Source organism: Ambystoma mexicanum, chromosome 3p, assembly GCF_040938575.1.
Source record: "Ambystoma mexicanum isolate Mex_15411 chromosome 3p, UKY_AmexF1_1, whole genome shotgun sequence".
NCBI lineage: Eukaryota > Metazoa > Chordata > Amphibia > Caudata > Ambystomatidae > Ambystoma > Ambystoma mexicanum.
Genome location: NC_090925.1, coordinates 140,668,697 through 140,689,133, shown reverse-complemented (window position 1 = coordinate 140,689,133; position 20,437 = coordinate 140,668,697). Strand labels below are relative to the sequence as shown.

The window sequence follows — 20,437 nt, the reverse complement described above, 5'->3', positions numbered from 1 at the left end:
TGTATACCTTCCCATGGCCTTCCTCCCAATTTAACCCTCTACTCATTTCTTCTGGAATACCTGGTTCACTCTCCTGCCAGGTCATGCCCTGAAGAAGATTACTTATACTGATCTTTCCTTGTGGGTGCGGGTCCCAGACCCGGATTTCTCTGTTTCTCAACAGATAATTATCAATATGTTTTGGTATCAAAAAGGGGTCTTCCCACTTGCCCCTATGTTGGCGGCATTTCATATGGTTCCCCTCCTGCCTCCTCTGTGACCATTTTGTGGTGCCATCAACTTTCCCGCGAACCCCTGTACCTTTAGGGGTGAAACTGGCATCTTCTGGTTGGTCTTGGGTTTCTCCTTTTCTTTGTTTGAGCCTCATGCAGCTTCTGCCATTGCCTGGCGAACTGCAGTGTCTCTGCAGTCGTTGGTCCTCTGCAGGCTGAGCGTCTCCCTTGACCACGTGTCTGGCTCCTGCACGTGCCCAGACCTCTATTTCGCCAGCTTCATGTCCGGTCTGCCCAAGTTGGACTGTATAGCGACACCTGATCCTCATTGCTCACATCCCAGTCATCAGCATTCTCTCCTTCCCACGCCAGACGATCCTCTCGCTCGTGGCTCCTCCTGGGATGGTCTGACAAAAGTAAGTCCTTCCATGCTCTTTATGTTGAATGAGCGATGACAGCTAAAATGCTCATTCAAGCTCTTAGGAGGACTCTTCATTATTTCGCACCTCCTGCTCATCTCAGTACCTGTCAAGGAGGTCTTCATTACATCATCCCTACTCGTTCTCGTCTCAGTAACTGTAGGGTATTCAGTCTCACATATATACATGTAAGTGTGTGGTATGGAAGTGAGGGATGTGAAGGTACTACTCATGGCCTGAGGGGAGGTAAAGGAAGTGGGTGGAGGGTCAGGGGTGTTGTACCGAATTCTCCCTAGATGGTTGTCCATGTCCCAGAGGGGCAGTCTCTCCAATGAGATCCTCCTACTGTGTACTACCCCCAGGGAGAATATCGGGTAGCGGTCTCACCACCCTGGCCTCATGGGAAGGGGCTCCCCCTCAGGGAAAAGTGATGACATGCAAGGATTCCTCACATATCTCCCTTGAGATCTCAAACAGTGGGTCTCTTGCCATCCAGAAAGGGGTCTCTTGTGACGTGCGACATTCCAGACCAGGGTGGTGGTGGGGTTGAAGTCTTATTATAATATGAAAGGAATATGCCCTTGCATAAAGCCTCATGAGACACCCCATCTTGTGTTTAGTAATATTCCTAATAGAGATTGACTGCCTGCTAGAGGAAGGAATTAGAAAAACTTGTGCTACAATTAAGGAATAGCACTGGAGCATTCTGGAATGTCATGTCAATATAATGAAGTCACTTCCTGCTATGATATGTATGATATGGCATTTATAACACGCCTATACACAAGTGTTTCAAGGCGCGACGAGGCAAGGGAGGGGGAACAAGAGAAGACAGACAACGATCTTACTAGGCCCAGTGTCATTCAGATCGCGCAAGTGCATGGGAAGGGGGAAAGGGAAAAGTGCGAGGAGGAAGGGAGATGGGAAAGTGCAGTACATGGGATAGTAGAATAAATAAGATAGTAAAACAGCCAGATGGTGGCAAGTGCAAGGTAAATGCAGACATAAGTGCTGGTAGGGGAACTGTCGGGATACAGAAAACAGTCCCCAGGTGCAAGGGTTGCCAGGGAGGCAGTGCAGGTGTGCAAATGGCAGGTCTGGTCCTGAGATCAGAAGGGTGGCCAGTGCAGTATCAGCCAGGAATTCAGCAGGGGAGTGGGGGGGGGTAAGCAGAAGCAAAGAGGAAGGTTTTGAGGTGCTTCCGGAACAAGAGATGGTTCTCCTCAGGTTTAAGGGAGGCAGGAAGGCTGTTCCAGATGGAGGCCCCTGCCGAAGAGAGAGATCAACCACCAACTCGTTGCTTGGAGAAGCGACTGACCCTGAGGGAGTTGGAGGCGGATGAGCGAAGAGCTCGAGAAGGAAGATATTCAGGAAGAGAGAGTTGAAGGTATTGCGGCTCCAGCCCCAGAAGGCCTTGTGGACAATGCAAAGGGTTTTGAACTTAATCCTCGCAGCCACTGGGAGCCAGTGCAGAGGTTTCAGTCCTGGAGAGATTGGATCCCTGGGCTTGAGGCCAAGGACAAGTCTCGCAGTCCTGTTCTGGATACGTTGCTGAGGGCGGAGAGTAGAGGCAGGCAGTTTTAGATAGAGGCAGTTACAGTAGTCCAGCCTAGAGAGAACCAGGGCTCTGGAGACAGCTTCTGGGGGAAGGAGAGGAAAGGAAGAGTATCTCTGAGGAAGTGCAGCTGGTAGTGTGACTTCTTAGAGATGTCAGGAATGTGAGGAGGGAAGGAGAGTGTGGAGTCGAAGATGACCCTGAGGTTTTTAGCCTTGCAGGTGGGAGCAGGAAGAGCGCCAAGAGAGGCAGGCCAGAGAGCTGCAGGGAAGGAGGGAGTGGGTGTGCCGATGAGTAGAATCTCAGTCCTACTGGCATTAAGGCAGGGGTCATTGGCGGCACACCACTCCTGGATAGCAGACAGACAGTCAGAGATGAGAGAGGGAGAGGAGGAGGCCGAGGGTAGCCTGAAAATGAGCTGGGTATCATCCTCATAGCACTGAAAATTGGGACCGAGAATGGGGATGCGGTGGGTAAGGAGTGCCAGGTATTGGTTGAAAAGCCAGGGTGCGAGGTGAGATCCCTGGGGGACACAACAGGTAGAGAAAAAGATATCGGAGAGGAAGGACCCAAGTTGGACCTGGGAGGGTCGGTCAGAGAGGAAAGAAGTCAGCCACACCAGAGCCTGACCAGTGATACCCAGGTTATCACGGAGACGGTTGTGTAGGATGGCATGGTTGACAGTGTCAAAGCAGAAGAGAAATCAAGCAAGAGGGGGATGCATGGGGTGTTAGAGTCAAGGTTGGAGAGCAGGTCTTCACGGATGTTCAGGAGAGCAGTTTCCGTGCTTCTGGCCGCTCTGAAGCCAGACTGAGGGTCATGAACCAACAGATTGGGTGTGGAGATTTAGCTGGGAGATGGCCAGTTTCTCCAGGAGCTTGCCCAGGAAGGGAGTGATGGAGATTGGGCGATAGTTAGCTGGGCAGGAGGGGTCGGCAGAGGGTTTCTTAAGGAGAGGGTGCACAAGAGAGTGCTTCAATGGTGGGGACAGGAAGACTCTGGTGGCGAAGGAGTGACTGCAGAAATCAGCCAGTGCAGGAGCCAGGGAGTCGATGTGGTCCTTGATAGTTTTGGAGGAACAGGGGTGAACCTGTTTCGACGAGACTTTCATAGATCAGACTTGTCTAGAAACCTTGTTTGCTGAGAACAGGGGAAAGGCAGAGAAGGAGAGGGGGGGTGGCTGCAGAAGGGGCAGAGGAAGAGCAGGGAATAGAGGGAGGGAGGCAATAGGAGGAGAGTGAGGACAGGATGTCCTGAGTTTTTTAAATGAAGTGGGAGGCCAGTGCTGTGCAGAGGGCCTGGGAAGGGACAGGAGAGGTAGAGACTACGGCAGGATTGGCCAGTTCCTTGCAGATTTGAAAGAGTTCAGCCGAGTTGTTAGATGCCACAGAGACGTGGGCTTGAATATGAGCTCTCTTCTTGGTGAGGACGGAGAGCCGGTATTGCCTTTGCAGCAGGCGGCAGGCCAGTTTGTCAGAGGATGAACATGAAGCACGCCATTTCCTCGCGACCACCCTGCACTTGCGTTGTAGGGTGCCAAGGTCTGAGTCATACCAGGAGTTACACTTGAGTTTGGGCTTCAGGCGGATTCTCATGACAGGGGCAAGGATATCAAGAGTATCAGATATAGAGGAGTGGAGCGTGCAGAGGGCTGTGTCAGGGTGAGAGTCAGCCAAATGGGAAGGAGGGGGTGAGAAGGTGGCGGCGAAAGCCTCAACAGACACGCACTTCATGGGTCGATGACCGAGAAGGTGGGTGGCAGTGATGGAGGTAGCTTGGCCTGAGGGTTAGGGAGAGTGAGGTGGGAGGATAGGAGAAAGTGATCACTCCAGAAGAGAGGAGTGGAGAGAGGGACAGAGAGGGAAGGTCTGAGGAGATCAGAACATAGAGAGTGTGCCCTGCAGAATGAGTCGGGCCAAAGGGGAGAATGGTGAGTGAGAGAGAGTCGCAGAGGTCGTGAAAGAGACAAGAGGGGGGACAGAAGGCATCCAGGTGGATGTTGAAGTCTCCCAGAAGGAGGAGTTGAGTGGTAGAGGCCAGGAGTGAAGAGGAGAGGTCCGCCCACTCAGAGAGGAAGGAAGAAATCTAACCAGGTGGCCGATAGATAGTAGCCACAGAAAGGGAATAGCTAAGGGAGAGAGATAGCCTGCAGACAAGGCATTCAAAAGAGGAGTAGGTCTGCATAGGAGTGACAGAGGCAGAAATCCACTCGGGCAAGATAAGGGCTACACCCCCACCAGAGCGGTTGGGCCTCAGCACGAAGAGGATCATGTAGCCATCAGGTAGTAGGGTTTCAAAGCTGGTGACAGAGCTGACCGTGAACCATGTCTCAGTGAGAACGAGGACATCGAGGTCAAGTTCTTCAAGGAGGCGGCAGATATCTGAGGAATGTTTGACAGCAGAGCGAGAGTTAAGAGTGGCAATGTGGAGAAGGTTGCCATCCTTGAAGGACTTCCGGGGAGGGGTACAGATCAGAGGTACACCCTGCAGAGGTGTAGAAGGAGCCCGAGAGTGGGCAGAGAGGGAGGGGGATGGCAAGGTAGCCAAGGAAAGGGGAGGGGGACAGCAGGAGAAGAAAGGAAGTTGATGAGGGGCGGGAAGCGTCTATCAAAGAGGTGAAGGTTGGAGTGAGGGCCTTGGACCAAGACGGTCCCATTAGAGTAAACATTAATGATGACCTTAGAGGAATGGAAGGAGGCCAGGCGTGCGTCGCAACGGGTGCCACCATTAATGGGAGAAGAGTAGAAAGGAAAGAGCACAGAGACCATATGAAGGGTCCATAAGTCAGGTGAAGGCACGACAAAGAGGATGTCGGTGAGAGTTTCCATAGAGGAGGCACTGGTGTAGGTGTCAGCGATAGGGAGGCCTAGGTTGGAGACAAGGAAGTCCTTTTTAAACTTCTTCCTACCAGATTTAGTGAGGAGAGCAGGATAGTCTATAGAGAAGCAGTTAGAGAAGATAGGATCAATCAGCCTTGCTGTGGCAAATGTAGGATATACAAATGCCGGTTAACAAAACATAAGCAACCATTTGCCAATTATGTTGGCCTTACCTCTGACAATACACAATTTTAATACTGTGCCTTATGTGTCAGTCATTGGGAGAACGAGATGACTGCTGATATAGGGCAATGCATAATATGGTACTGTTAGTGGAAAAAACTGTGTTGCTTTAATGTTAAATCTAGCAAAGAGGGACATTTGTAGTAATTCTACTAATTCATAATTCGATACTGTTGAAAACTGAATAGCTTGCACACTCAAAGAAAGATCTGTTTAAACAAAAGCAGCAGACCACTGAAAGCCCAGATGAAATGCATCATTTGTTTGTTATTTTGTATACTATAGACAATGAGACTTCTTACACAAGAAGTAACCATCTAAAGAAATAACAATACGAATGAGATAAGCTAAAAGTACAGAAGAAATAATAAATCAATACACATATCATACAATTTTAAACCAAGAATGAAAAAGGTAAAAATGATTTTAAAAGTACAGCTTTTATCCAATCTCTCTTTTATAAAAACCCCAAGATTTAGTTAAATGGAATTCTTTGCCCTCAATAAAGAGGTCCCAGATATTATCTTTAGTGAAATTTACGATTTCCATTTCACTGTATTCTAATACATTTTTTCTATGTATTGGAACAAGACTTTGATGTTCTAATAGCAAATGCTTAGCAGTTTCCAAAGATTAACTGCCACAAAGGTTCAACAAGGTTACATTTGATTCTCACGTAGTCTCACCACATCCTTTTGCTATTAGGAAATGAAAATGTGAATGAGGGCAAATTCGATTGCTTAAGTCGGTATTGAATATAAAGACCAGTATTCACTTGTATAGCCAATTCCACTAAGGTTTGTATTTATATTTTATGTATTTGTATTGCGCACCTGGCCCTAGGGCAACTGGGCGCATTTCTTAATGAGGTACATAGTTACAAAACAGGGTACATAAGCATTTTTTAAACTAGGTACATGAGTTACAGAGTAGTGTAAGTAGTTACATATCAGGTATATAAACATTTCTTGCATAGGTACATGAGTTACATAGAGGTGTACATAGTTACCCCAGATATGGGGATTATATATGTGTAACAAGGAAAGGTACTTGAATATACAGAAAGACCAAGGTAGTTCAGAAGTAGTGGGACACTTAGAAAGAGGTAGAGGTTGCAAGAGAAAGGAGAGATAGATGATACTATACTCATAATTTTTTTTTGTTTTATTGGTTAATCAGATTTAAACCTTTAACATTCCTCCATTATCAAGTTCATCATCATTAGATACATGTCCAATATTTGTGGAAATGCGATGCATTTTCCCGAAACCAGTTCGCTCAGTCTAGCCGGCCTGCTAAAATTAGCTCACAATTCGGGACCATCTTCCTCCTGATCCAAATTTAGGGATTCAACAAATTTTAATGCATCTAGTGTTCTGCCAACCTTTTCAGCTGTCATTAGCCATTCCCAGTATTCCTCTTCCGTCTCCTCAGAGATGTTAATAGTGTAACTTCCCATGTATGCCTGAAGTTTCGATGCCAGGGTCGGGCAGGCTAGCATCACATGCCTGACAGATTCTAGTTGGTCTTTGTTTTTACAGAACCTGCAATATGCTGTTGATTTTTCAATAAGCCTTCTTCTCCATTTTACCTCTCTGGAATGACATATGTTAAGCCTGCAACGCATCAGCAAGTCTCTGTAATGGTTTGATGGAAATTTCAACAGGTACGGTGGGAGCATATTTAGACCTTTTTGTTCCCAGATGATATTATGGCACTGGCTTCTTGTCAGACTATTCTCCTGTGTTTCCTCCCAGTCCTTTTCCTGGATAGTTCTTTGGCCTTATCAGGATTACACTTCAAAGTGTCTTCCGAGACATCTACCTGTTCCAAACTTGCTTTACATCTCTTTTTCCAATCGTTGAACATTGTTGTCGAGGATACACTTTATGTAGAGGGATAAGGATTTCCATAACGCGATTGAGACCATGGATTGGAGCCTTAGTTCTGTTCTTATGAGCTCTAACAGCAGCGAGTTCGGGAGGCGTAAGATTTTTCACCAAAAATAGGACTCGCATAAATTCCAGACATCCCATTTTAGGGCTAGAAGTGCCTCCGCTCCATACGTAATCACGGCCACCACCTTTTGTTTGTAGAAGATTGTTATCGGAGTCAGGGAAAAAGTCTTCCTTCGTTGGTCTAGGGCGTTAGTTTTTCTCGAATTGGTGCGTAGTACGCCTGTTCGTTGCAGTTTTTATTTAACCTTATCCCAAGATATATTGTGGTATCCACCTCCACCAATTTGTCCTTTTCCAACGACCACGTCTGAATTTTCCCTGCTGATTTTCTTCCGCGGCATGACCTCATGGTTAGAACCATGGATTTTTTAATGTTTATTTTCATGTCATTGTCTTTTAGGTATTTGTTAAAGCCCTCTATCTGTCGCTGCAGTCCTATTGGCATTTGGTCAGCAAATACAGCGTCAACCGCATACAGCATCCACAGTACCTCAGTTCCATTTACCTTCGGGGGGAAGGCACGGATCTGTATGTGTACTCATAGTATTAATTACGATGATTCAAGCATAATCCTATTTACAGGAGACAGATATGAAGCTAGGGACCTTACATAGGCAAGTTATATTAAGCGTTTGTTACATTTAAGTACATGAAGCAGCCAAGTCCTGATCCTGGAGCCAAAGTTTGGTTTTGCTCTTAAATGAGTGATAAAATGGTTCAGAGCTAAATGTAGTGGGTAGTGTGTTCCACAGTTTGGTCGCAAGGACTGGGAAGCTAGTTCCTCCAGCCTTCTGCAGCTTGAATCTGGGTATAGCTAGTGAGTGGGCTTGTGCCTATCTCAAAGGTCTGGTGGCAGTGTGTGGAGTGAAGCGGTCAACCAAGTATGCAGGGGCAAGGTTGGCCTGGAACTTGTAAGTTAGTGCAAGGGTTTTGAGGGATATTCGGTGAACAGGTAGCCAATGTAGGCTTTGTCATGTGTTCGATATGTGGAGTCTCCTCGGAATGTTAAGGGTAGCTCTAATGGCATTATTCTGGGTTACTTGTAGCTTATTGGTGTTTCTTTGGCTAGTCCCTAAGTAAAGGGCATTACAGTAGTCGATTTTAGCCATGATAAGAGTTCTAGCAAGGATAATGCAATTGGCGGTAGTGAGGAAGGGTTTGCAAGCAGTGATAAGTTTGCAGGTATAGGCAGAAGCTGATAATACAGCATTAGTTTGTCTCGTGAGAGACAGTGTGGAGTCAAGGTAGATGCCTAGCATTTTTGTTTCATTCGAAACTTTAATAGTATTCCCATCAATAGTAAATGATTTAAAGGCAGGGTCCAGTTTAATGAGTTTGATGTGAGAACCTTAGGACAAGTAACTCAGTTTTTTCATCATTAAGGCATAGCCCATGATGTGCCATCCAGGCCTGGATGACTGTGTAAACCCAGATAGTCAAGTATGTCAAGGAACGGCTTCGTAAACACATTATACAATGTGGGGGAGACACAAGAACCTTGTGGGACCCCACAAGGGACAGTTGACGGTTCAGCAGTGGCGGAAGGTGAGAAGACCCTCATGGATCTATTTGCCAAGAAGGATCTGATCCAGGAAATGGCAACATCTGAAAAATAGGCAGCTGTTTTGAGGTGGTGGCAAAGAATTTGATGGTCGACCAAATCAAAAGCTGCTGAAAGATCGAGCAGATGTAAGAGGGCCCACTTGCCCTTATCTTTTAGGTCCTCAATTTATTTATTTATTTATTTATTTAATATTTATATTGCGCCGGTAGCTCGCGAGCCTCGGGGCGCAGAAACAAGGACACGAGAATGGACGGAACAGATAGTGATTAGACAGAGCAGACGGGACAGTCACATAGAATTAAGCTAACTGAGGTAAATTTGTGTTTTTAGGTCAATCACTACAGTTTCTCTTCCGTGTCTAGGACGGAAGCCTGATTAACGGAAGCCCAGGAGTTTGTTGGTTTCTAAATAATCCTGGATTTGTAAATAAGCTGCACGGTCCAGAATTTTTTGTAAAAAGGGCACTGTAGTAATTGGTTTATAGTTAGAAGGGTTACTAGTGTCAAGGGTAGGTTTTTTGATTAGGGGGATAACCCAAGCATCCTTAAGGTTGTCAGGGACAGTCCCTGATTTAAATGAAGCATTTATAAAGGTAGAGATAAAAGGAGCAAGATCGTGAGCGGCCTCCTTAATGATAGGCGCCGGGCAGGAGTCACCTTGGCAATTGGAATGTTTAAGCTTCTTGATAATCTTTTCAACTTCCCATATAGAAAGGGGTGAAAAACAGAATGGTTTGAAGGAGTGCTCCAGTGCAGGGATTTTGTAAGAGGAGGGGTTGAATGCTGGATCTGGGAGGTTGCATTTGTTAGTGTTAATCTTAGTTTGCAATGTGGACATTTTATCAAGTTGTGCTTTTTGGATGTTGGAGCACCATGCAGTGTCAGGAATGCACTTGTCCAATGGGGCTAGTGGAGACTCAAGTTATTTGAGGATCTTGAGGAGCTATTTGGTGTTAGATTCAGCTTGCAAGATGCGTTTATTGTAGGTGTCTTTTTTTGCTGAGAATAAAGCTTCTTTGTAGTTGGAGGAGGCACTGGACAGGGTGCTTTTGTTGGCTTCAGAAGGGATACTTTTCCAGTGTGCCTCTGCCTTTCTTTTCACTTTGCAAAGATGCCTTGGATGTTGTGTAAACCACGAGTTGAGATGAGGACATGGTTTTGGTCTGCGCAGTTTTAACAGGGCTATAGAATTTAGTGCTTTTAGAATGGTGTGATTATAGATATCCACTAGGACTGTAGGGTCAGAGCAGGACGATGAGGCATTATTGAGAAGGGGGAGGATTAAAGGGAGAAGTTTCTCCTTCGTGATGTCCTTCTTATTGCGGGTATGGATGGATGGAGCAATGTTAGGTTTGGTGGTTTGTGGGGTGGAGTTAATTGAGAAGATTATTTTGTGATGATCAGACCAAATGCAGGGTGTGACTGACATTAGGTTAATCATACAATTCAGGTCCACAACCCAATCAAGGGTGCGCACTTTGATGTGGGTGGGCTCCTGGATGTGGTGGGTGAAGCCAAAATCCGTTAGTGTATTGGCTAAGTCAAGGGCTTTGGTGTGGTTCAGGTCTTGGAACCCTAGATTGAAGTCGGCAAGTATTGATTTGAGAGTTACGCTTGGTGTTGGTGGCAAGGAGAGAAGAGATGTCCTCTGTGAAGTTGGATATGGGTCCTGGTGGCCGATAGATAAAGGTGCAATGTGGCAGATATAGGTAGTTTGATAGATAATAGTTCAGCAGAGGGGATCTGAAGATTAGGGATGGATCTGAGTTCAAGGGAACTCTCGAAGAAGAAGGCAATGCCACGGCCTTTAGTTTAGTTGGTGTCCCTATCACATCTAATGATAGTGTTATTATCTGGAACCGCCAAGGACAGGGACGGGCCGGCTGCAGCATGTAACCAGGTTTCCGTAATAGCAAGGAAGTCTAGATGTTCAGTTATGATGAAGTTGGCAAGGTCACGTGCGTGAGCAGGGAGGGATCTGGCGTTGATAAGGGCACCTTTTATCCTGGAGTCTTTTGCGCTAGGGAGGCTGGTATCCAGATGGGCTGGGGCATTCTTATCGGTAACAGCTGTAGTGCCAGTGTTATTAGAAGTAGATATAGAATTATCCTTGTGCGCTGAAGTTTTACTGTTAGTATAAGGATGTCGGCGAGGAGTTTCATGGTGGGATATTGTGGCTAGTCTCTGGTTTTTAATGTGGGTAGTACAGGGTTGGTTTGTAATAGGTTTGGGGTGATTGATAGCAGTTGTGGGAGTATCCTGGAGCGTAGACAATTTGCTATTGGTGTGAAGATGAAGACTTGGAATTTCATAGCAGAGTCTCAAACCTAGTCTCTGATTTCTAATGTGGGTAGTACAAGGTTGGTTTGTAATAGGTTTGGGCTGATTGATAGCAGTTGTGGGAGTATCCTGGAGCGTAGACAATTTGCTATTGGTGTGAAGATGAAGACTTGGAATTTCATAGCAGAGTCTCAAACCTAGTCTCTGATTTCTAATGTGGGTAGTACAAGGTTGGTTTGTAATAGGTTTGGGCTGATTGATAGCAGTTGTGGGAGTATCCTGGAGCGTAGACATTTTGCTATTAGTGTGAAGATGAAGACTTGGAATTTCATGGCAGAGTCTCGAACCTAGTTTCTGATTTCTGAGGTAGGTGGTACAAGGTTGGTTGGGTGTAGGTTTAGATGTGAAGTGTTGTAGCCAGAGGGCCGGGGAGTTAAGGTAGGGATTGATGCAAGGCATAGTCTCTATGGACGTTTAGCAATAAAAGTGCGCGGTAAGAGTGGCTGATGATAGTTGGAAGTAATGCTGAGAAGATGTGAAATCGGGGGTGTAAGACGATCTTGCAGGGTTATGTAGTGTCTTTTGCAGATCCCTAAAGGAGTGCACTAGGTTAGCTCATCATTAAAGTTATGGATCGTTTTTTTGTCCGAGTTTTATATTTAATATAATTCTTTTAATATAATTAAGCCCGGTGCCAGCTGTTGCAAGACAACAACTCCCGTCTCTGGCCATACTTAATAAGTTATCAATAACACTTCCTGTAAGAAACTGGATGCAAGAAATATAGCCATGTACAGTTTTTTGATAGTGCTGAGTCAACACAATTCCAATGGTTATTAAGGTGGTGAGCAATAAGAATTTAGCTTGCGCTGCAAATGTCACGTTCAGGGCATATGTATTAAATTGAGGAGCAAGCTGGTAGTCTAATCAAGGTTTATAAACATTTACTTTCCAATGAGTTGAGTCAACTGGGTGCTGTACTAATTAGTTCCCAGGTACCTGCAGGGCAAGACAAGGGTGTGTTCTGGTGCACCTTTTTAATTTATACATGATCATGTTTAAGGAAGAATGAATATCTCTGGGGTGGAACATTCTTCTGGTTGAGATGTTCCAGTGCTTGACTTAAGCTATGCTGCGAATATTGTCCTTAAAGGCCTTGCAAGGTCTTATAGGTCATTATGCATCTTATACACGTCAAAAAGATTTAGTAGTTTATATAGGTAAATCAAAATCCCTTCTGATTGGGCCTAAAAAGAAAATGTCTTGAGGACCTCAATTCTATGTTATAGTGATTAGATTAGAGAGGGTGTCTTCATTTAACTATCTTCGTGTACTATTTACGAAGAATTGCAGCAGTATTGATCACCTTAACACAGGATCTGTGAAAATGACTCAGACCTCTGGGGCCATAATGCAATCAGTACACCCTTTGGTGGTCAGGCTCTTGACATGATTTTCAAGGACTACAAAGCAAAGCCAAAAGCCATCACCCTTTATGGATGTCAAATCTGGGGATTTGGGTTGGTGAGCCATTTCTAAGTTACATACAATAGGTTTTATGGATTCCTGTAGCGGGACTGAAAGAGATAACTCAAGGGAAAATAAATATATAAACCACGGAGATAAAGGGCAAATGTACAAGAACATCGACATGTAATCAACGAGAGGATCCAAGTCCCATCCACAGTCACAATAGGAAACCTTTGTGAGCAGACTCCCCGAACTTATCATGTATTGTCTGTGCAAAGTTTCTGGAAATGCATTGATTTGGCCGAATATTGTCTATTCAGTCTGAACCACCTTAAACGTGTAGCGAGTGTGCTCGCTTGATGTTTGTAGAATAATTCATAATTACTTGATTGCAATTAAAGGTATACAAAGAGGAGTAGCCATTATTTGGAAAGAGACCCAGCTCTCTGAAGCATTCAAGCCCCAGGCAGCCAGTCCAGTGCCCAATATATACTGTTAGTGACCCAGGCTTCCAGCAACAGTGTCTCCCGGTGCATTGGAGGGTTTTGAAGGTAGAGAGATAATGAGAGAGAGAGAGAAAGAGAGCGATCGAGAGAGGGGTTATCCAGAGAAATGGCAGAGCCAAGACTGAGCTAGAGACCAGAATGAAGAAGCACATAAGGGACAAAAGACTTGTCCAGTCTTAGATTCATAACATATTGCTCAACTATCGTGGCTTTGCTTCAAAATACCAAATTCAACGATTGTGTTTACGCGCTGTTTATAAAATAGCAAAGGCAAATATAGAGGTTCGAGTGATGTATTTCATTTGTAATTTGTTGACACACTCACCAAAAGACCTGCATGGCTGTTTGTGTTGGCTCCTGCAGTCTGCTGGGGGGGGGCTCCTCTGTGAACACGCACATCAGACTGATTCAATGCCCAACTCACCCCCAAATGTCCCCCTCCATCAAGATACGAATCAGCCATTTATAAATGATAAATATTGAGCTAGACCAGTTGCACTCTGGATGTATGTGCCGGTCAATCCTGCAACACTGTCATCTACAAGACGTATTACTGATGTTAGGAGTAGGGAGTGTACTTAGTTACCGCTGCATTACCGCTCCGCCCAACTCAAGTTGGAGATTTCAGTTTGCTCAATTACTGCAGCGCTATTAGCGCTGCGGTAATAGGACCGAAAATGCCCCATTGGGTCCAAAATGAATGGGGATTTACCGCCCCACTGCAACTCGGGATACGGCACTAATAGCACGGGACCAACTTGCAGTAACGCTATTTGCGTTGGTTGATATCTGTTAGATTTACAGCTGGGATACCGCCAAACTCGTGATGAGGCTGTGTGTATTTAATTAACTGGTCTAAATGGTTTCTACATCATGAGCCTATAGGCAAAAAAAGACTGATACACGGCTAGAAATTTGTTTTGCGGCAGTAAATATACGTTAAGGCGACATTTGAATTATCAATATTTTCTAAAAGATTACAGTATGTACTTTCTTCTCATGCTAAAATCTAACCTTATTAATAATTGATAAGCTTATCTCGCAATATGATAGTAATGGTTAACTCGTTTAAGCTTCATCATATTACCTGTCGGGAGGATCATGTTAAAATGCAAAAACAGTAATGATATTCCGCTATGTTCACGACAAAACATAGCAGTTTCCTCACGAGTCTGTCAACAAACACACAATGATGTGTGATGTAAAGCTATCCTCCCAATGTTAAGAAGATGAGCGTTTAGCCAGGTTCGAATTTTAGTAAGAGCTTTTCGTGGCCTGGCAGTTCATCTCCTTCTACAATATGCCAGGCGAGCCAGGAAAACGGTATTTGGGTTGTTTAATTGATGTTTTCCTATGATCACCATAATTTCTCAGCTGTTTACTTTAAAAAAATGAGTGAGCATGTATGATCACTTAATATTTTCAATGAAGGTTTTTGATACTTCAAAATTGTCATATGTAAATATGTGTTTTAATTTTGTTGATTTACTGGCTGTATTGTAGGAATAAAGACAGAAATGCATTGGGCATAATGTACCATAGCTCACCAGTCTAAGAAGATGTACAGACTTTCTGGGGTTTTGACAATTTCAACTCTCAATTAAACAATTCAACAAAGACAGTCCAGTTTTAGAATACAGAGAAGCACTGAAGACAGCGTTACAGAAAAACATACAAAATTATATAATTGATTCAATGTAAATAAAGTTGCCAGTTTCATGGATGGTCTCTTGGCATTGCCCGCGGTTTCTCCGGGCGAGGCACAGCTCTTGTCTTCTGGTTGCACCACTCTTAATGAAGTGCATTGGATAAGTGCAGTCAGCGAAATGCTGTGGATGGTGTTTGCTACTGTGAAGCAGCTCCTGCCTTACCTCTGAGGCTGCTGGATTCCACACCTTTTCTACACCTCGACTGTATTTGGACTGTATTTGGCACGTGTAGGGAGCTAGGGATCGTACATGGAGAAGTGCATTGAACAAGTGCAGTCAGCGAATTGCTGTGGCTGCAGTTTGATACTTTGAAACAGCCTGAAGCTGGATTCCCCAATTCTTCAACACCTGGACTGTATCTGGCACGTGCACGGAGAAGTGCATTGAACAAGTGAAGTTGGCGAACGGTTGCAGATGGTGTTTGCTACTGCCATTCTCTCTTCAGTAAAGACAAGAGGTTGTTGAATCTACCACCCTCAACTGTTCAATGGTGAGCTGCAAATCTACATATATGTCGAATTGTTTTATGTCCTATGCGGCTGAGTTTTTACACATGGGTCATATGATGATATGTATTTTGTGTCCCATGATAGTAATAAGGAAATGTTAGCATGACGCAAGAGGACGGTTGTTTGTGACCAAACGGGTAGGAAAGTGACTTTGGATGGTAGAAGAAAAGATGGTTCTGGGGTCCCATGGAAGACGAATGGTTACGGATGGCTACCGGGGACACTACAGTCGTTGATAGCCTGAAGTCCCTAGAAAAAGGAGAGATGTACCCACAGTTCTCTCCTGGGATACTAGGGGTTTCAAACATCTGATGAACTGTGGTGGGGGCTGTTGCCTCTTTGTGGGTTGCGATATAGTCCTTGTACAAGAAACATGGCTTACAACCGACATGTATGGATGGCTGTAAGACTTACTCTAGGCAAGCCAGCGGAGGCAATTTAGGCACCCTTCGGGAGGGCTGTTGATCGGGGTGTCCTGTATAATAGAAAGTGAAGAAATTATAGCACAACCGTCTATATGGCCATCCATATTACACTTGAGTCCAACAAGCCCTAACATTTATGACCCGCCAGGAGGTACACACACAAAGGAGATTAATATGAACTAAATCTATGAGGTTACTAAAATGTTTATTGATAGACAAGGTGAACTGGTAGTGCTTGTGTGTGGGGGGCAGAGGGAGAAACTTCCACACACATTGTGGGGAGTCACGAGAGGATGAGATATTGAAATATGCAACACCCTCTATAATCCCTGTAGCTGATAACAAGCAAGGGACTAAATGGCTAATGAGCATGGCTAGTAGCCTCCTATGCATGCTAAACGGGCGTAGTCTGGGAGATTTCCTAGGCAAACGCACCTGGGAACTAGGTACAAAAAAAGGTGAATCGGTTTAGGTTTGGGTTTTCTATGATGGCCTGTGCGCATCTGGGTGAGTATTAAGTTTGGATGTGTCTGATATATGAGGCTAGATGCGGTCTGATTGCTTTTCAGGTTTTATTGTATTTTATTCATAGTTACATAAAAATCTTGTTCCAAACATCAATGTTTGCATTGTCGTGCTGTACAGACGTGCCAACAAACTCCACCTGGAGGCACGTGCAAGTGTTTCACCCTTACTCAGGCTTTTTCAAGGCACAAGTGACACAATTACATCAACAAACAATTATTGCGAAATAATACTTGCATATTTGATTTATTTTGTACAATTAGTCATAATGTTACATGTATATTTGTCCTTTCATTTAAGTTTCATTCATTTCATTAAGTTAAGTTCTCTGTTGCTGAATGGATGAGTTTCCAGTGTTGCTGCGGGGGTAGGTGGAGGAAAGAATAAACTGGGGTTAGATTCCATTTTATTGCTACACCGTATTTGTAGCATGACATTTTATCATATTTGCTTGGTTCTTTACTCAGTATTCATGGGGTTCAGTTTAACCCAGGATGAGCGCCCTTGGTTACGTCCTTGTTGGGTTAATCCTTAGTCCTGTTAATTTGAAAATAGATTTGATTTCATTTGAAAGTGCTTAGGCTCATTGCTCCCCATTCCTAGTAAGTTTTGTATGAGTCTGTAGCCCAAGAGATTGTTTCAAACTCTGGGTTGGTGGTTTGGTGAGGATATCATATATTATTCAGTTAGGTTTCTCAGCCATTCGTGGTCTTGGTTATTATACTGTGTTTCAGATCATTTGTAACTTGATATGATTCTGTTGTGTTTTGGGGTTCCCCCGTTCGTAGTTGCTGCGGCGGGTAGTGAGCTAAATCTACTCTGTGTCAGCGTGTGCTCAATGCGTTTTTTTAGAAAGTTGTCTTAATATTTTATATCTGGCCCAGTTTTTAAGGGATTCAAATACATCATATTAGTGATTGTCCTGGTAGTAAGTGAGCTACGTTGATTCAAATCAGAGCCTGTGCATGAGCCAAATCAGGTCTCGGTTTACTCTAATCAGCAAAGTCCTATGAATATTAAACACTTCCTGCAAATGATGTGTTCCAGGCAGCATTTTTTTTATTCATTACTATGGACTCTGCTTGGTCTTGAGAAGGTGCAAAACGGTGTCAGATTCCATAGGAATCCAATTGTTTTACTGCTACATGAAAATCTCATGCAGATGGAAAATGAAACGCACTGACAAGATGGAGGACTGCGGCATGACAAGCCCCTCCTCCACCTTGTCAGTGCTGCAAAATGGGGTGGAAAAATAAATCAAGGCGTAAAAGCATTAACTTGGATTTAGCACTCTGCCCCATTTAAGACCCTAACCTGATAAAAGAAGTAAATATAACTCATAAATATTTCTGTCGTTCATTCTATATTTGTCAGCACTGTATGGGAGTCATTTTAAATAAAATGCTCAATTGCATGAATGGGACCACCAAAGTTTGCACTGCAGGTAATTAACAAGACTTGTGAAAATGAAACATTTTGAAATAATTTACCGCTTAGTAGAGCAAGAGTTGGTGCAAGTATTAGCACAACGACCACCGCTATGGCAGCTTTCCACAGAATCACATTTCTGATGCACAGCTCTGAAATAAAATTTCCTGTTATTTTTTAAATGTATTTTCAAAACATTTCAAATCTTGAACCGAACAGCAATGTCTTTTAGAGTGCTGTAAAATCATTTGAATCAAAACAAAATTCACAACAATATACTTCAACGCACATCAATAATGCCCACGGACGGTGATGTGCAGCGATCGCAATCCAGTGGAGATGAGAAAAGTATGCTGCAAATACGCCTGCATCCCAGCCTGCATAGGATCATTACTATTATTATGCTATTTATTATTATAAGATGTTTAGAATTGTCATGAGGGGGGGTGAGGAGTCAGGAATGAGATGCAGACACAGAGGACTCATGTTTTTGGTTATAGATTTTTATTAAATAATAAAGGTGCTGGAAAATGCCTTACTGTCCCTAATCTAAGAGGTATGTCCCTACCTCAACCAAAACTAAGGGTATGTCCAGTGTCAAGAGGTCCAAAGCAAAAATGCCCTGTGTCAGAAACACCATCCTAGCCCTCACATTCTAAAAGTAACTCTAAGTTGTAAGGATATTGTCTCTGGCCTTGTAAGTGCACAAAATGTTCAACTCTAGCAAAAAGGTTTAAATCCAACGAAGATCCCAATTGGTTAATGTTCACAGTTCCAGGGAACGACTCCCTTCCCCAGCTTTCTTTCCACCAACACAAAAGTTCAAACAAAGTTCTTTGTAGAACAACACCATAGCTCCCTCCACTTGGTGTCGCAATATTTAATGTTCAGTTTTCAAATATTTAGTGGGCCCACTCAATATTTGAAAATTGAAAATTAAAGATAATTCTAAGAGAATGTTGAAGTGGTTTTGATATTCACTATCAGTGTTTTGTTAATTATTAATCAATTATTGTCGCAAATGGGAAAACCTGTTTAACATCCTTCAATGTAGTCTACCAGTTTCGTGGAATAAAGGTCAGTGTTACCACCTTCGTCAGGATGGTAGGTTCGAGTAAAAATCGAGAACCAACTTGAATGTTGATTCGATCTGCCAAACAACTGTCCCATAGCGTGGTTACTTTGTGCTTTGGGCATGGCACTCTCTGTAGGGGACACAATTAAAATAGAGACACATGTAGTGCTCTAATAGAATGGTATAACAACATTCTGAGGCAAACGGGATAGTAGATTTACAAGTGAAGCCTCTCCCCAACTTGCTTTTTCTTTGCCAAAGATTTATTTCTTCTTTTCTCTTCAAAAAATTCTCTATTTTGTTTTTGTTTTGAGTACTTATAGGTACAACGGTCACAAATAAAAAAAAGATATTAGACCAGTTGGGAATCAACACAATTTCAGAAGTAGCTTAGATAGGTACAGCCTCTAGCTGTCTTTCACCTAGATAAACGGCCCTCCACTGCTGACTAGGGACAGCACACCCACACGCAGGGAAAGTTCTGTGTAGCAACATTTACCTAGTTGACAGGCTAATTAAATAAAATTGAACTTCCTCTCTCCACAATGTTTCCACAATATATTTAGGACATTAGAGAGGTAAACGTGCCCAGCCCTACAGGTGCTTTTGTTTGTTTTTTGTCTCTTCCACATTCAACACAATCCTAAGGGCATGTGTCTTCCTTAGGATTTCTCTTCAAAATACCACAACTTGAGTTTGCCTGGTATACTCTCCTGGCTGACCCTTTTATGCAATCTACTTCACACACTAGACTTTGCCTGGTATACTCTCCTGCCAGGAATTTTTTATGCAGTTCATGTCTCCCACTTGGCTTTGCCTGGTATACTCTCCTGCCAGGACTGCACAATGTTTCCCTCTTTTTCCCTTTTTAGTCTTCCCCATGTTCGTACTGTGGGCCCCAGACCCCAGTCCCAGTGTCTAGGTCTTCTGTTACCCTTTACCCTGCAGCTTCTCTGCGTTCCTGGTTCCAAATCGGGTGCATCTCTGGCTTTTGCACTCTTTCTGGCCCTGCAGGTACCTGCGGCAGGTGTTCTATCCTCAATCGGCGTCCCTTGGCTGTCAGAAAGCACAGCTTGCTTCTTTCTGCTTTGCCACAGTCTCCACTGAGCTTCCCCGGTCGCGTTGCTCACCACGCTGCCTTGTCACTCTGTCTTCTGCAGTGCCGCCAGTGGCTGCACTCCTGTTCCTGCAGCGTCCTCGGTCTGCACCAGAGTGAAGTGGAAGACGAACTCCATGCTTCTTTCCTGGCATGGTTTTAAACCATGTCGGGCTAATCGGATTCCTCCAGCTACTAGACTGCTGGCGTTGGTTCTCATTGGGAGTAATCATCTTTGATGCTTGCCTCTTCCTTGTCTCAGTTTCTGTACCTTTGTTCATTATCTGACATGGAAGAATATTGTCAGTAGAATTGGTAAATTGTCAAGGTGGATTATGGCAATATGCCATTAAGGCATGGGGAATAGAGGGAACATCCCTAAAAGGGAAAGGTGGATACCATGTCTCACCTGATGTCGTCATGTTGTCTCCCCAAGGGTCGCTCCCGCCCGATGTGGTCCTCCCTCAAATATCCGCCACCGGGATCAGGTAGTGGCTGCCGTCCCCTGGTCACATGAGGAGAGGCTATCTCAGAGAAAGGAGTGATGACATCATCAGATTCATCACAGGGACATGCATGAAAGCCTATGGATTGTGCTTGTCTTTAACACCTGTAAAAAACAGACACCCAGCACACAAACCAATA

General features: G+C 44.1%; 1 protein-coding gene across 1 annotated transcript in view; it reads right to left on the bottom strand.

Annotated features, from left to right (window-relative positions):
- LOC138580167 (C-type lectin domain family 2 member D-like) overlaps nt 1-20,437 on the bottom strand; it is a 227,957-nt gene that overhangs the window by 129,015 nt on the left and 78,505 nt on the right. The window contains exon 2 of the mRNA XM_069650497.1: nt 17,684-17,773. Coding sequence (XP_069506598.1) covers nt 17,684-17,773 — 90 coding nt within the window. The remainder of the gene's footprint in view (nt 1-17,683; nt 17,774-20,437) is intronic.